The sequence below is a fragment of the Sturnus vulgaris genome, chromosome 1, assembly GCF_052056855.1.
Source record: "Sturnus vulgaris isolate bStuVul1 chromosome 1, bStuVul1.hap1, whole genome shotgun sequence".
NCBI lineage: Eukaryota > Metazoa > Chordata > Aves > Passeriformes > Sturnidae > Sturnus > Sturnus vulgaris.
The window spans coordinates 4,266,373-4,284,331 of record NC_142243.1 but is presented as its reverse complement, the minus strand read 5'-3'; the positions used below and the strand labels follow the sequence as shown (position 1 = coordinate 4,284,331).

The 17,959-nt window shown below is 44.1% G+C and overlaps 1 protein-coding gene and 1 long non-coding RNA gene across 4 annotated transcripts in view; one reads left to right on the top strand and one right to left on the bottom strand.

Moving 5' to 3' along the window:
- Positions 1-10,759, bottom strand: part of CTDSPL (CTD small phosphatase like) — a 76,036-nt gene extending 65,277 nt beyond the window's left edge. For all 3 annotated transcript variants that reach the window (XM_014873666.2, XM_014873667.2, XM_014873668.2), the window contains exon 1: positions 10,592-10,759. In XM_014873666.2, the coding sequence (XP_014729152.1) occupies positions 10,592-10,667 (76 nt within the window). In that variant the 5' untranslated portion in view covers positions 10,668-10,759. The remainder of the gene's footprint in view (positions 1-10,591) is intronic.
- Positions 10,760-11,737: 978 nt separating this feature from the next.
- On the top strand, positions 11,738-16,477 carry LOC148225055 (uncharacterized). Its single transcript, XR_015798974.1, has 2 exons — positions 11,738-15,071; positions 15,723-16,477. It is a non-coding gene; the product is annotated as an uncharacterized LOC148225055 (long non-coding RNA).
- The last annotated feature ends 1,482 nt before the right edge of the window (positions 16,478-17,959 follow it).

The following is a 17,959-nucleotide window of genomic DNA, read 5'->3' as shown; positions in this document are numbered from 1 at the left end:
GCAGCAGCAAGAGCACAAGTAAATAAAGGCATGAGACCCAAACCGACTCCTATTTCAAAACTGTCAAGTTTGATTTCCAGTTTTGTTCAAATTTTTGTCTTCCCAAAAGGAAAGTGGAGGCAACTGCAGGGTAACATGCTGGGCACCAACAAGTATGAAAGATTTATAGGGAAAAACCCCCAAACTATCATAATACCAACACTGAATACTCTTTGTAGCAGTACTAGTTAGTATGTAATCAGTATGTACAATTAATTATTAGCAACCTTCCCAGAACAGACAGCAAAAATTTGCTGGAGTGTTTCACATTTCTTAGAGGGCAGGGGAAAAAAAAACAGAACAGCATTTGAATTTCAGGGCCAAGTTTGCATTAAGCTGTCAGTTTTATCATGGTAATCTGGTGTCAGAAACATTCATGTATTCAATCCACTCTAAAATTCAGAAGGACACTTCCTGGTTTTTCTTAGGTTTCACTTTCAATCTCCATTAAACTTCACCATACATCCTTCTTTGACATATTTAATCTCAACACAAGAGGGAATCTTCCAGAAAGACAGGAGATCCTGCAATGTGAGGAAAAAGGAAGCCCATAACTATGCACTCATGATAAACCCGATTAAACAAATCCAGTTAAAATCTCATTCCTTTGTGGATAAGCACAGACCTCTACACAGATGCAAATTGTTTTCCAGTTATGCTGTAAACCCCCTCCTTCTGGGACTTTCCAATTTATGTCAATGTGTAATTAGCAAATGAATTGCTCTGCAGATTGCATTCAGTATTCTTTCCCTTTTCTTTCCTTAATTCCCCAACTAACATAACCTTCCCACCTTCTCCACTTCCACAACTCTCAAAAACATTTTCCACTTGTGGATTCTTAAAAAAATCAGCTTCTCATCATAAAATGTAATGAGAACTGGCAGCTGGCCAACAAATGACTTGGCAAAGGTAATTATATTCCAGCATCCATAACCCAGTACAGGAAAATTGTTGGTGAGTTCAGGATAAATCCAAGCACAAACACTTGATGTGCTCAGCTGGTCACTGTGTAATGAAATTTTACCCTTCCTTCCTCTACTGCCCCATCCCTGGAAATGTTCAAGGCTGGGCTGGATGGGGCTTGGAGCAACCTGGTTTAGTGGAAGGTGTCCCTGCCCACGGCAGGGGTGTGGAACTGGATGATTTTAATATCTCATACAATCCAAACCATTCTATGACTGATGGCACACAATTCATATGCTGAAACACAATCAGTACCTTTACAACAGCTTTTCAGTTCCTTCATAAGGTTGCACCAGTTGTAACAAATGCAAATTGCTGCCAGTTAATCCTGTTTAGGACAAACACTTTTAGAAACCATTTCTTCACAGGTGTGATGCAGGAGCAAGCATATCCTTTAACCCAAATGGGACATTCTGAAGCCATGATGCACCCTGAGAAGAGCCCTGGAGTACTTACTCTATTATTCTGGTTATTTTTCATGCCTCTCCTCCCTTTAAATACAGCACAACATCCACTGGAGGTGATAAAAGACCTTTATCTTCCTAAATTTCAACACATAGAACATCTCTCCTTATAAGACAGCTCCTACACCACACTCTGGCCAACTTCCCAGGGGACAATCTGTCCCTACAGTATTGTCCAGGGTTGCTCCTCCCTGCACCACCTCAGCCCCAAACATCCACTACAGCGTCTCACAGAACCACAAAGCTTGGAAAAGGTCTGAGATGGAGAGCAACCATTTACCCAGCACTGACACACCAGAATTATCCCTGTTCACAGCCACCAAACACGTCAGCCCCTTGAGCTTCTATAGCATCAGAGCACAAAGAGGCAGCTCTTGCACTCCACATCTTCTGATGAGAAGACAGAAAGGCAAGAAAGCAAAACAAGGCAAAGGAGAGAATTTTTAAAAACCCCAAAAGGTCAAAGATTAATATCAAAAATCCCTGTCAAATATATATTTGAAGTGTTTTCCCTGACATGCTTCACTTTACACTGCATTCATCAAATTGTTAATGTGTATCTTTAACCAATTTTAGTTAAAAGAAGTCCCATAAACCCATTTTTAAAAAAAATTAAGGGTTTTGTGAACGTGTAATGAGATACTTTATAATTGTACCTTTCTCTCCAGGTGGTAAATGTTAGACCTTTCTTTGTGCTTGGCTGAAGCAAGTATATAAATGATTAAATATTTTCTAGGAATGTGTCACTATTGACCTCTCCTTTGCAGAATGCCTCTATCTGACTATCACTAAGAAAAACTGGCAAACCTCGCACTGCAAACCAACTTCAAAATCTACACCCACCACTCTGAGCTTTACTGAGGTGGACCTGCTGCAGAAACACCAGGAGGCCACGAAAAAGCTCTGAGAGCTGGAGAACCTCTGGCATGGAGACAAAGAAAGGGTTGGGGGTGTTAGCCTGGAGAAGACAAGGCTCTGGAAGACTTCAGAGCCCCTTCCAGTGCCTAAAGGGGCTCCAGGAGAGCTGGAGAGGGATTGGGGATAAAGGATGGAGGGACAGGATGAGGGAGAACAGCTTAAAACAGAGGGCAGGGTTAGATGGAGTATTAGAAGAAATTGCTCCCTGTTAGAGTGGGAACCTGGCACAAGTTTCCCAGACAAGCTGTGGCTACCCCTGGATCCCTGGAAATGTCCAAGGACAGGGCTTGGAGTAACCTGGGATAGTGGAAGGTGTCCCTGCCCATGGCAGGGGGAGAACTGGATGGGCTTTAAGGCTCCTTCCAACCCAAAGCATTGTGTGATCCTGTGAAAGCTTCCCTGTGAGCAGATCCCTGGTAACCACATGTACGTGCACTCATGGGGAACGAATGCAAGTATGTAAATACTCAGGCATGAAAATACAAGACAGCTTTTGTAGACAGAAATAAAGCAGCACTGCCTGCCAATTGTTAAATGCATGCTCAGAATGACTTTGTTTAAAATTTGTATCTTTAGAAAAAACCTCTTTACTACCATTGCTTCAAAAAACCACACCTGGATTCTTCTACACATGTCCACTGCAACAGCACCTTTGTGGCAGAATTTCTTTATGGTGATTACGAGGATGGAAACTGATTTATCTACCCCAAAGTGCTCCCAAGGGCAGGAACTCATCCTCAAGAGGTGGAAGCACATCCCTCCCTCTGGCTCCTGGAGGCCAGGGGAGAAGTCCCACACACCAAGGGAACGGCCAAGCTTTGCAAATCATCAAATAAACAAGAAAGTTTCAAATTTTACTGCTGATTACAGCAGGCCAGGAAACAGCAAGATTCGTTTTACTGCCAATTCCACTGGGAATCCTGGAGGACAAGTCAGGAAGCAGAGAGCTGGGGGGTGGGGGAGAGCATGGCAGTGAATAAAAATCAATACTTCACTTGCTACCAGGAAAATAAGGTTTGCAACAGTGGCAGCAAACAACTGGCCAGCCACTCAGCAGAGAGGACTTGACTTTAAACAATATCACCAATATGCAAACTGTAACTGCAGGCTGAGATTCATGAAATATTTGCCCATTACAAACCTGTCCTGATATTTTAGAAACATTTTAAAAGTTACATACACATTAGATTTTGACAGATCAGATGCATCAAATAACGGATGCATTATCTGAGGCTGCTCCTCTGTACAAAATAGGTCCTGAAGAATCTTATTTATCCATCTGTCAGGCTTTAAATATATCAATAAACATTCAGAAGAGACTAACAGTTTCTTGAAAAAACAAATAAAGAAAAAAAATCCCATTTCAAACCCCCTGACACCCTTAGAAATCCAAGTCTATCATGTATTTATTCAGCTTTAACTAGCCATAAATTTTCTAGATAATAGAATTCTCGCTTCTAGTGCAGCCAATCACTTCTAATAATTGGGTTCTTTTTTTTACAAATCATACTTTATTATCTTACACAAAGAAAACAAGAAGTGGCACTTTGCAAGTGATCATTTTGATAACAGCTGAAAAAAGCCTACAAGCTTCAGAGCAGGACTTTCTCTGCTCATTTGGTTAAAGTTGATATTTTTACTGCTAGTGTCTGTGTTACACAGCAGCAGCTGGCACTGAAAGGACTGGACTGTATAAGACTCTTGGAATTTTTTTCTTGTCTTACAGCAAACATTCCAGAAATACAAAAAAAGGCCAAAATTATACCACAGCAGATCACGTGGAACATATTTTCACTCAGATCTATTTAGATGCTACTTATGCTTTCCATATTCATCCCATCCATGTCCATTTTATGCCTCAACCTCTCAAAGCAAAAATAAAACAAGCTCCCCCCAAACTCCAGCAAAAGCAGAATTTATAGAAGATTAACATTTCCAATGTGAAACTCCTGAAAGTGTCTGTGATGACATTAAAGCACAAAAGGCTTTTTTTTTCCCCCCCTCTGTGCCTGCCTACAGCTCTGGGAGTTCAGCAAATAATTCAAGCCCAGTGAGATGTCACCCTGTTTGAGCTGAGCACTGGAAATGCAGCTCAGAGCAGGATCATCCTCTAGAACCGACTCATGGAGACTCAGGAGATGCTGCTGAATGTTTCTGGGAGGTTTTTCCAGCCAGGTTTCCACTACTGAGAGGCAAGGGGTGGTTTACAATCCTCACCAGCAATCCAGATGTGGTCTTTATAAACATCTGAACAGGCTCGGCCCGTTACGGTTTTATCAGCCCTTCTCCTGTTTCAGCTTGGAAGATTCCATCCCTTTCTGGAAATAATCCTGAGCAGGGACAAGGGGACAACACAAAACCATCCAAATGGGTGGGCAGAGACCTTCGGATTTCATCAGGGGAGCACCCTCTGCCCAGGAGTGGTCAGGGCAGGTTGGGAGCCCATCCTAAACACCAAAATTATTCCCTGTTCTATCACCAGCTTCAAAAGGCAGGATTTATTACTCTGCTCCTTCCTAGTCCTACATATACCCACATTCCTCGCTGCTCTCCCTGGCAGATATATCCCCCAGGCAGGGAGGAGAAAGAGGGATGAGCCACATTTTCCCTTATAGATTCACACAGTGAGCAAAACCTGTGGAAGAATGTAGATAATTAGACCTGTCCTTGCTTTCTCTATTCCTTTTTCTTTTAAAGAAAGTATTTGAAGTTTTTCTGTCCACAAGAGATAATACTATTGTCTAAATCTCTGTTGGCTGGGCATGAGTAATGGACAAATTAAACCCCTAAGTTATCTTTTCCATATCCAGGATTGCCTGAAACTGGATTTTTAATTGAAAATGTAATCCTGACCAACGGTGGTCATTGCAAACAACTCAAAATTCAGTAGATAACAAAAGTGCAGTTGCTTACAGAGGGAATAACTAAGATTTGACACACGTATAAAAACTGTGGGATAGATCTAATTTGCAACCATTTTCATGTCAGAACAGTAACTTTTACATGACAGTCAAACTCATAAATCATGCGTTTCATGATGGGAAAACAAGCTTCCCACAGTCAAACCTATCTATGAGGGCAACAGGAAAATCCTTCACAACAGTGACCAAATCAGGGAGTTTCATTTCCCTTGGCCTTTTGCCTTCTCATCATTTCAGTTTTTATCCCTTTAAAGAAACAAAAACGGACCCGTTATCCAGAGGCTTATTTGGAACGTTCAGCTTAAACTCTGAAAGCTGAAGCGTGGCATCGATCACGCCGCATTTTACTGATTATGTCAGAAAATGCTATTTGCATTTCTGAATACTGAATTAACAAAATGTAGGTCAACTTTGTTGGGTTTCTCTTTTTTTTTTTTTTTTTTTAAAGGCACGTTAAACTTCTGAACACTTTAGTTAAATCACTGCATTAAAACCAGTATGAATTCAAAGTGAGAACAAGCCCAGTGAAGAAATGATCACACTGCAGGTTACAGAATGACTCAATATATGATATTCAGGCAAATTATCATCCCCATCTGCCAGTGCACTTCTGCCTGTTAACTGCGACCCTAAATCAAATCTTGGGTTACTACAGGTTACTACAGTCTCCCTGGAACATAAAACCTACTGTATGGTTACTCTGGTTTCATATAACAACTATGTCATTAGTTAATGATTTAAAATTTTACCCTCTGTGAGCAACTCACATTCCAGTGGACTGCTAGAGTGGTTTCCACACACTTTTTTTCCCCCCCTCCCTTTAAATGCGTTAAAATTCTGTAGTCAATATTATAAAAATCTGTTGAGACAATGTCTCAGGATCATTAACATATGTTCAAGTGTTTGAGTACTCTGAATCCTGGTGATGTAATGGCAAAAAAAGTACATTCAAAGTATTTTCAGCTATATTCAAAACATTTTTTTTATTGAAGACAGAATTAAAGGCACTTATTTTGGCTTTTAACTTGAGATCTTCAGAACTCCTTATTTAAAATTATAATGAGTATCGCTCTCATTGCTGTTTTTTCCAACTCTGTTTGAAAGAAAAGAAGGCAAAAAAGTTTGTGAAAACATCCTCAGGGACTCGCCCTGTGATTTAAAAAAAAAACTCGAATGGTTCAGGTACCACTGCAAACCTTTTTCGTGCAATTTATTGCAGAGGACAATTCACATCTGTAGGGACACTAAAACATTCTGTTACTCTAAATAACTGAAAACAGACACTCAGCTGACAGGCAAATTTTACAGAAGTCAGGAAAGATGTATCCAAAGACAGAAAACAAAACACCACAGCCTGAAGGAGGTACCTGAAGGACTGGACTGTTTTTCACCACTATTTAACTTGGCACTTGGAAACAGCCAGGAATTTGCATCATTTATGAGGATCAAATTAATGCAGGCAGGTAAAAACGGGAAAGTAATTTCTTTGGACTGAATGCCTGTTGCCCATCCGTGACCACGCTCTCAACGTGACACTCAGAGCAGCTCTGTCAGCACTGCTCAGTTTTCTACACATTCAGCCATATAGATTTTACACTAGAGGTCTGTGAGTAACATGAATTAATAAAAATTAAAAACAAAATAACTGGTACATTTTATCTGTACTGATTTACAGAGATCCAGACTTTCAGCTTTTCTTCGTACTTTTTATTTATATTTTTTTAGTTGCTTGCATTTACCCCTGATAAAACAAACCTCTTTTCACATACTTAGGTCTCCATTTTAGCTTCAAGTTTGTAAATGTTCCAAATTTCCACAAGTGCCAGATGACCACAACATAAAATATTTTTGCAAAGAACTACTATTTCTGTTACTTAAAAAACTAACAGGGAATTGAATTCTTCGTGAATTTAGTATTCCAATTATTTCCAGGCACCTACGTATCACTTCCAGTTGGGAGAACCTAAGTTTCTATTTCCCAGAACTAATTTAACAACATAGATAGGGACCAAAATCCTCCAGCAGCAGCAACATCACAGGCATTTGAGAACATTAGAATAATAATAATAATGATAATAAAATATGATTGTAGCAAACCTTCCATGCTCAGCTTTCATTTTGACAGACAACTAAATCCAGTGCACCACCATGTGGCAACATATTAGGGAATGGTTCGCATACCAAGACCTGTTTTTTTCCACCTTCAAAATTTTTTGCTATTTCTTAAAAAAATAAACATTAACAAATCCTTCTTACTGTTTGTAAGCTCTCCCTTAACAAGATGCCACAGCTTCACTTGTCTCAAAAGCTATTTTTTAATACACCTGGAATAGCAAGAAAATACTTAAGCATTTTAATTTGTAAAACACGGTATTTACCTAAAAACATAACTGCCCCAGGACCAGAGAACCAGCTCTGTTTCTTGCCTCCCTCGCACAGGAGAGATCTGGCAAAAGCCTATACTGCACATCGAATTCCTTTTAAAGCATAAATACATTTTAAAAAAATAAATCAAGCTAAATGCTGGTCTCACATCTGATTAAAAGCTTTAAAAAAATCTTGGGAAAAAAATCAAAACCTTAAAGGTATACACATGCATTATTTAGCAGCTGCTCAGTTACTCTGGAACTGCCTCTCTCCAGCTTAACAAGAAGAAAATAAATTATTTTTCTTTTCCACAACAAACACCAACACAAGGTCTCAACAACCCTAAGAAAACCCCGATTCCCAAAGCCACCACATGCCACTTAGTACCCTGGAATTTACTTCTGCAGCCAAATGCTAAACTCGGAGGAAAAAAACCCCAGCTTTTCATTAAACTGGACAGCCTTGGCTCACACAGCACAGTGCTGCTGTATTTCACCGTATCACGAAATTCCAGAATTCTGGCTCAGCTGATTCTGGATTTCACGAAACAGAGAGTTAATTCATTATGCCTTAACGTATTTGTGAGCCATTTTGTACCAATACACCGAGCTCAACCTGAATTAGCAGCAAAGACTCACTCAGCACCAGCCTCCCTGCTTAGGAGAGCCTTATCTGGATTCCTTTTCTCTCCCTCTCTCTCAGACCTAAAAGCTCTGCTAAAACCGCTCAGAAATCGGAGAGAAAAATGGGGTGACACGATGTGCAGCCACGCCAGGGAAGCAGGTAGAGCAAGGGGTTCCCACAAGCTCCATACCTCGAGCACTGGGAAAACCTGTAGTGGAAGAGGTTGGAGCAAGCAGCACTCTCCTTCCAGAGCCCAGGACGGACAGGCACGCAGTTCTCCTGCTGCAAAAGTTGCTCTGAAGTGATTTGGAAGTCTTAGCCCAGAGCTCATCGTCAATCCAACGCATGCACTGTAACCACATTTTTAAAAAACACACCCAAAAAGCCGAAAAAAAAAAAAAAAACCCAGATAATTCACCTCCTGCTTGAAGATGACGCTGGAGTTTCCTCATCTCCAACTCCAGCTCCCCTCCTTCCCCTCTCCCCCAGCCCAGCCCAGCCAACACGAAGCCTGAAAAGCTCCTTCTCTGCAACGAAGACCATCATGATTTTCTGCCAAAGACAAACCAATAGCAAGAACACAATGCACATTATGCAAGTTACTGCAGAGTTATGCAAGTTAGATGCATATTTTCACTCGCTCTGCCGAGGACTCCAAAGCCACTTGTTTGATGTGGATGCATGCTTTTATTCCGAGCTGTCAAATCTTCCTCTGCTTGTCTCAACTGGCTTTTTTACACTAAAATTTCAAGCAGCTGCTACGGATATTAACAAAGCCCTTCCATTACATACAATAATATAGGCCATTAAAACCACAACATCTGAGCACAGGATCACATATGTCTACCCCAAATCAGGTCTTAGGAGACATAGCAGGCAGAGCACAGCACCTTATTTACTGTATATACCCCACGCTCCACATTGCCAAAACAGAGGAAAGCATCAGGAATCTCTTGAGCCAAACCAGGTCTTGTGGTGGAAGTACCACCTCATGAGCAAAAGGAATTAAAGAGTTACATAAACACTCCTATGACGAAAATAAGTAATTTTTTCTTCAAATACCCCCCAAACCTGATGGCTTTTTTTTCTTTAACTCTACCTCCATAGTTCTGCAGTCAGCATCAGTGAAACAAGAAGACATTTCACATATGGCCTTACAGTCAAAAGTAACTGGGAGCAACTTCTCCAACAACACAGGAGCCCTCACTACTTCCAAGATGAACCACACAAAAATGCAAGCTTTTTGGGCACTAAATCCATCCATTCCAGGGGGAGATCTATCCATCTACCATTTTAGACAACTGCTCAGAGATCTAACCGTACAGACCAAGAAACACAGACGTAACTCTGTATTTCTAATTTCTGCCCTTTCTCCCCTATTTACCAGCACTGCCTGTAACGAGGCATAAAAGTGATGTCCAAATCACTTCCCAAAGCTGTGAACAAGCCCCCACAACTTGAACCCTCCTGCTCACCCATCAGACACAAGAACACAACCACTTACAGCCCCAAGACTGCTCCAAGCTTCCGAAAGCAAACAAGGCTAAGGGCACTCATCAACATCCAGACTTTTGAGGGATGCAGCTCCTTTGGCCAGGCTGGATTCATCTCATTTGGGAGTAAAACCCAATCCAAGTGTGATGCCTTACACAAGCAACAACTATTTTATCTAAGGAGTTAAATAGAGCCTGCTTTTACAAGTAGCCTGTCTCTTTCTGAGAAGCACAAGTGACCTCCAACAAACCTGAAAGCTGCACAGATTCTGAAATGGGAGGCGGGGAGGAATACAGGAAAGAAACCTGGTTTAAAAATAAATGAATAAAAAAGAGAGGGGTAAAAGAATTTAAAATCTGTACAGCGGATATTTCAAAACCTTCCAACACACCCAGCACAGGTATCCCTTCCCTGGAGCAGGGCACTAACTGCACAGTGACCACCTTATAAAGTTACCTCCTCAAACCTCGGGGAACAAGAGTATTATTTTTTAATGACCGATGAAATTCGGTATTTAAACACTTTGAACAAGTTCTCAGCTGTATTCAGCAAGCAGTTGCAGAGACCCGTCATGCAAATACCTTGATCCAACAAAAAAAATCAAAACAAAACAAAACAAAAAAAACACACAAAAACAACAAAAAAAAAATCAGCCCAAACCCAACAAACCCTCCTCTATTCCCAGCAGCCTAGAGAGGATTATACGGTCACTGAAGAATGCGAGTTGTTACTACGTGCATTTTTAAACAGAAGGGGGGGGGGGAAAAAAAAAATCATGGAGAAAGATAGAAAGCAGCTCACCTTTATCCTGAGTGCAGGACAGGATCTCCTCCTCTTTGGGGTTAGTCACCTGGGTGATAATGGACGGGTTGTCCATGGAAACAGAGTGAGATTCCACCTGGCTATTTCCCTCTCAGAGGCAGGCTTGTGTGCGGGAGGGGGGTGGTGGGGGGGAAGGGGGGGGGAGCGGGTTTGTTTGTTTGTTTTTCAAAAAAAAAAAAAAAATCAAGACTCGGGTTTGTATTTGAAGAAAAAAATAAAAACTATTGAAAAAAAAACAAAAACAACCAAAACCTCAACAAGCAACACCTCCGGGAGCGAAACCCGAGGGGAAGGGGTGAGAAGGACCTCAAGCGCGATGCCACCGCGGCCTCCTACCGGCGCCAATTCTGCACGGCGGAGGGGGCGGGGGGGGGAAAGGAGCGCGAACCCCCCCCCTTAAAAAAAAAAAAAAAAAAAAAAAAAGAGAATTAATCCAATTCACCCTTCCGGGAAGCCCGCCGAGCGCTTCCCCCCGAGCCCCCGCCGCCTCCCGAGGCGGGGGAAGAGCCCCCGTCCCTCCGCTCCGCGCCTCCCCCCGCGGCCTCACGCCGCCCCCCGCATCCACCTGAGCCGCCCCTACATACCCCCCCCCGCCGCCCGCCCCCGCGCTTATCTCATCCCCGCGCCCCCTTCCTCCCGCGGGCAGCGCTCGGCGGAGCGACGCCGGGCCGCCCCCTCCACCTCCTCCTCCCCCCCGTTCCCGGGTCGCGGAGGGAAGCGCGGCGCGAGGGGAGGAAGGGAGGGGAAAGGGGCCGAGCCGCTCCCCGCGCTGCGCCACAACCCGCCCGCCGCTGCCGCCGCCGCTACCGCCGCCGCGCCCCGAGCCCGTGAGCGCGCCCGGCCCGCCCCGCGCCGGGTCCGGAGCGAGGGGCGGGAGCGGCAGCGCCCGGCGGTGCGCGGTAAACAACGGGGCGGGGCGGGGCGGGGCGGGGCGGGGCGGGGCGGGGCGGGGCGGGGCGGGGCGCGGGCTCCGAGCACAGCGGGGGCGCGGCGGAGGAGGGAGGGGGCGCGGCTTAAGGCGGAGGGCGGGGAAGGGCGGGGCGCGGGCTCCGCGCGCAGTACAGCACAGCGGGGGCGTGGCATGGGCGGGGAGGGGGCGTGGCTTAAGGCGGAGGGCGGGGCCGGGGAGCCGTGAGGGCGCCAGGGGGCCCGGCCGCCATTTCCCGTCTCGGGCTGCGCGGGAAAAAATAAATCACGGAGTCGGGATTGTTTGGGTGGGGACAGAGCTGTGCGATCAGCGAGTTCGACCTGTGGGCCACCGCCGCTCTGTCAGCTACTGAGTGCCCCGTGCGGGCTTTCCTTATACACCTCTAGAGACTGTGATTCCACCACCTCACCGGGGCGTCCTATTTCTAATCTCCAGTGTCTAATCAACTTTTCTGTGAAGGAATCTTTCCTAATGTCCCACCTGAACCTCGCTGGCACAATGCGAGGCCGTTCTCTCTCCTCCTGTCCCTGTTCCCTGGGAGCAGAGCCCAGACACCCCCGGCTGTCCCCTCCTGTCAGGGAGTTGTGCAGAGCCACAAGGTCCCCCCTGAGCCTCCTTTTCTCCAGGCTGAGCCCCTTTCCAACTCCTTCAGCCTCACCTGGGGCTCCAGAGCCTTCCCCAGCTCTGTTCCCTCTTCTGGACCTGAGTGTTAATGCATTCATGAACAGGTATAAACCGTCCCATTAGAAGATGTGTGGAGTAAAGTGTCTTTACAGGTCTTTTTAAGGTGTATTTTTCAGAAGCAAGTGTGTAGCTCAAATCACAGAATGGCTCCATTTGGAAGTGACCACGGTGGTCATCTGGTCCCACGTTCCTGCTCCAGCAGAGCCATCCAGAGCACATGGCACAGGATGGTGTCTGGTTCTGAATATCCCCAGGCAGGGAGACTCCACACCCTCTCTGGACAATCTGTTCAGGGCTCGGTCACTGCAGGAGAAGTTCTGCCTCATGTCCAGGGGATCTTCTTGGGGTCAGATCCTGTCCGTTCCTCTGGTGCCATAGCTGGGCCCCACAGAGCAGAGCCTGGTCCGTGCTCTGAGCCCTCCCTGCAGATGCTCACATTGGTGAGGTTCCTTCTTTGTGAATCCTCTCAAGGCTGAGCAGCCCCAGCTCCCTCCGCTCTTCCTCATAGGAGAGATGCCCCAGTCTGTTAATTCTCCTTGTAGGCTCTGCTGGACCCACCTCAGGAGCTCCGTGTCCCTCTTGGTCAGCGAAGGTACTGATGGCAGCCTTGGCTGCTTCTCTCACGGCAAATACCTTCTGTCTTTTTCCTAAAAGGCATGTCTGGCTCTCCAGGAATTCCCAACGCTGCTGTTTGCTGGTGCATGAGGATATAAACTGTGGTGCACCTGTCCGGCTCCCACCCTCCTCGGTACCTGCATTACCCAGGACCTTGGGACTGATGGTGGGGAAAGTACGTGGGGAAACCCACCCCAAATAATGGCTCTTCTTTGGAGCTGCCAGAGTGTAAAACCAGGAGAAAACCTTTTAAAAAGAATGGTGGTGTATTTAACATAAATAAGGAATTATAACCTTCTTTGCCTCCTAGAAAAAAAAATATAATGTATATTCAAGCCTCTGTTGTAACCCTACTACACTAAAGATAGGTATAATTTTATAATTAATTAAATAAATGAGGAAAAGCCTTCTGTAGCCAGCATAGACCCAGGCAACATGAATTTTAGTAATAATGGTTACAGCTATCTTCTTTTTGCACTAAAAACAGAAACCACTGACCATGTGCATTAACAAAATATCTATAAATTTATTTATGAATGGTTTTACCTAACAGCAACAAAACCATGGCATTGACTCCCCATCCCTGGCAGTGTCCAAGGCCAGGTTGAATGGGACTTGGAGTAACCTGGGATAGTGGAAAGTGTCCCTGCCCGTGGCAGGGGGTTGGAACCTTCAAGGTCCCTTCCTACACCAGCCATTCTGGGATTCTGTGATTCCTTTCAGCTGCCAAGATGGGTTACAGAAATTTTTGTGCTTGATTCCAGCAATTTAAGCAGCTGTTTCTGTTGCAGCTCTTCCTCACTGTGAAAGAAGGCTATGGACCCAGCCTTGAGGAATTTCTGCTCTGCAGCAGTGCCATGTCCAGTTTCTGGAGAAAATGACTTAACAGCTTGGGGGCCTTGTTTCATTCCTGCAGTTAACAGATTTAAACATTTTGCTGTGAGCCTTCAAATCACTGCGTTTTTTTTCAATGTAGGAAAAGTCATTCCAAATCTACCTGTGCTTTCTCTCTCCAAAACTAACACTCCCTACAGAGCAGTACAGGCAGAGATACCTGTATTGCAGGTTTCTGGGACTCGTATTTTAGGTTTTCCTGTCCTACTCTTATGACAAACACTTGCACGGGGAGTGAAGGCGATGCCACTGCTTGCATTGCATCCAACGGTGCAAGTTCCAACCTGCTCCTTGGCTTTGGCTGCTCCAGACAAGAGTCTTGCATTTGCAAACAATCCCTCGCAGGCTGGATCGGGCTCAGAGGAGCAGGAGTTGGTACATGTTGGCTGGTGGAATTAGCCCTGATGCCTGTGAAGGCTGGGAGCTGCTGCTCCTGAGCTATTATGCAGTTTTATCACAGCGCTGGTTATGTTGTAACCCTGCTTGATCTTTTACCCGCCCAGGCTCTGCAGGCATTTTTAATTATCTGAGGGTTAATTTGCATAGGAGCTTTTGCTGAAACAATAAATTCATACCTCTGTTATTATCTGGTATGAGTTTCTGTATCAATATTTATATTTGGGTAAAACCAAAGAAGCTTCCTGCTACCATTAAGACAAAAGAATTGCTTCAGAGCAAGTTCAGGAGTCAGCCAGCACTAAGAACACATTCCACTTCTTTGCAGGGAAAGAGAAATTGTAGTGTGTGGTGGGAGAACATGCGTTCCAATGCCTCTTTTCTATGCAGGGATGAGGAGACAGAAACATCTTGTCTGATGGAAAGCACGTTTTGCAAGGCTTGACAAATACAGTGTTCACCTCGAGCCAATGTGGTCGGTGTGATTTTAATGCTGGTAAGATTGTTTCTGCAACTCATGTGGTAAAACTCCAGCCCAACAGCTCACCGTGTGCTCATCTTCGCCAGGAATTTGGTATTTGCTTCAGTTTAGAGGGGGAACTGCTGTTTGTGGTGGTATTTAAGGGGGAAGTAGGGTGAGAAGATGTGCCAGGAGGGGCTGTCTCTCCCCGTGTTCCCTCACCCCTTCAGCCTAAGGTGGAGAGCAAAAAAGCAGGATATTGACAGCACAGGAGGAGCTGTAGAAAGTCCATGTTCTTGCAGGGCTGCGGGAAGCAGGATGGAAGCTGAGAAAGCACAGCTGTTCTTGTCGTGGCGGCACAGCTGTAACCTCGGAAACAGGTCCCTTCCCCTGGGCATGGGATCAGCCTCTTCCATCCCCACCACTCCCATTCCTGTGCCAGTAATGAGATAGATGTTACAGAATCAAGAGCAATCCGTGTTGTATCTTTTCCGGTTTTACTTTAGGAACGCTCTGAAGTGTGTACAGTATCTTCTGTCTATGTTTCTTTGTGTTCTACATGAGCTAAATCCTGAATAATCCCATGGAACAAGGGAATGGTTTCATCTCCCTGTCACAGATCAGAGGTGGAAGTACAGGCAAAACAATACTTAGCAGGGAATTGCAGCACCAGCTAATAGGAGATCCAGGTTTTCATCATGACTTCTGACATTTGTCCTTGCTACTAAAATGTGTCCCTCTCTCAATGCCACAGGATGTTTTATAATGGGGGGAGGAAGGGGGATGTTTTTAGCAGAACTGTTCTACATTAAAAGGAAGCATTTATTTTCATTGGTATCAGCTCTGTGAAGTCTTGACCCTGGGCTCACAGTGGGAGTTTTATCCTTGACTTTAATGGGAGAGCAATCAAGGTCTCCTGATACTACATCCTAAAGAAAGGAAAATACTGCAGTTTGTATCAATAAGATAAATGTCTCATACTTAGTGTAAGCGGCTATATTCTTGCAATAAATGCTTTATTAGATTGATTAAATGTCTTAACTTCACCTCAGCTATTAATCACTTTTGGCAGCTGTTTACTGCTTTGTATACTTTGAAGTAATGGACATTATTCCTTAATTATCTCATTGCAGCTCAGTCATTGTTTCCTAAATAGTGCCATTAGGATGGTAAATTGCAACAGTAAAACAGTGTCAATAGGAAGTTATGAAGTTCCCATTTTACAATGCATTCATAAAGTTAACTCAATCTACTCAAAATGTGGCTGTGATTTCCACACAGTGACCTATTTGTTATGACAGAAGAGATTCTGATGAGAAAACAGTTGAGCATTAAGTATGCTGGGACTCTGCTTTTACCCAAGTAAAACATAGCATATTCCCTGTTGGAATATATGTGCATATCAGAATTTATTAAACTAGTGCTTGTTTGATCACTTTTGGTTTCACTGAGTGCTGTGAATTCCGAGGATTTTGTGCCTTTGAATACAATGCATTTACTCCTGTGGAAAAAAAAAAAAAAAAGAAAGAACTCCAAGCAGTGCTATCATTTAGATGTTACTATTGTCATTCCACAGAAGGATAAGAGAGAACCAAATCAATCAGAAGAAATGGCTGCTTTTAGTTTTATCTCCAGATCTGGCAGCAAGTTCATAATCTAGCAGTTGTACAACAATTTCCATTCTGAGTCCCTTTTTCAGTCAACTGTAACTGTCCTGAACTTTAACATTATGAGTTGTCTGTTTCAGGCTGAGTTGTTTGGGTGGAATCAGTATTACTGTCAATCTGAGAAAGAGTCATGAAACTGGCTTTCAAGTACTGTAACAGAAATTGTCTCTCTTCTTTCTCCCTAATAAAGATTTTTAGGGAAAAAGTAACATTGGAAATTATGAGTTCTTGTGAGTTTGTTATTCTCCTGGGATTTTTACTATGCACACGATAGAAAATGTCGTTCCTTACCTTGGGCTAAATTAGTGCTGAAGACAAGGTGGATGGGTTTTCTACTAACATTAGCAATATATGTTTAATCCTAAATTTCTGTAGACTCCTAATCCAAGGAACCCAACTAAGATGAAGCCTGACTGTGCCAGATGTCAGACACCCCCAGGAGAAATGATGCCTGTAAAGTGTTTGACCCAGAGGGAAGCAAACATATAATTAAAATGCCTGGCTGTAATTTCGGTTCTGGGTTGAATTCAGTTAGTGACCCACGGCTGGAAGGCTCTGAGGGCTCATCACCAGGTGACCTACAAGTGACATATCCAGTTCTACCTAACTGCAAATGCTACACCTCTGCAAGGCAGCCTGCTCTTTTTCTTTTTTTTTTGGCAAGCAACCAAATTTTAAGGTGCTCCTCAACTTCTTAGAGCTGGAGGGGATTTGCCACCAGGAATCATCTGGCAGAAACATTTGCTCTCAGTCAAACTCAGGTGACTGAAGGAAACAGGTTAAGTTTCTTAGCCCAAATAATTTGTCCTAGACCAGATCAGGGCTTACTCTGAATCTTTCAAACTCCAGAAGCAATAGCACAGGGCCAAAATCCAACCATTTAGGAGGCAACAGCAGCTTCAAGCACTGCAGCTACTTGTTTATCTACAGCCTTAGACAATATTCATGCTACAGAGAGGTGGTGGATGCCCCATCCCTGGAAACATTCAAGGTCAGGTTGGATGGGGCTCTGAGCAATCTGATCGGGTTGAAGATGCTCCTGTCCATGGCAGAAGGGTTGGACTAGGTGACTTTTAAAGGTCTCTTCCAGCTCAAACCATTCCATGGTGCTACAACCTTTTGATGTTGGTGAGCGATGAGAGATGGGACATGTCAACAGTAGCAGGGCTTCACTTTTGATTGTTGTGCTGTTTCACTTGAGCACAAGAGTGGAACAGGATAAAAGGTGGCTTTGCCCTTATCTGGTTACCCATTGTGAGCACTCTGTTCTCCAGTATCCTGCTGCAGCATTCCTGCCAATACAGCTGTAGAGGCTTGGTTTCCATTTCAGTTTCACTGCTTGTCAGAGAGTTTATCTCTGAAACAGATACAACAACAGCTAATCTCATGTTATGGTTCCATGTCTGTTTATAACTTCTATTAATAGCAACCTTGAAAAGCCTGAGAGTGGATTTTATAAGGCACTGGGGTAACCAGTTACTGCACATTCCCCTGAGGCTACGTAGCATCAAGTGTAGCAGCTTGTCCTTTCCAGACTAGGTCATGATCATCTTAACTCTGGCTTTCTCTATCTTTTGGGGATTTGACTTCGTGCATGCTGTAGGTAATTCTTTCTGAGACATGATTCGGAAGCAATTGATTTTGCTCTATGATTTATGCTTACAAAGATTCCAACTGATTTGCAAGAGGCTCCATCATTAAGC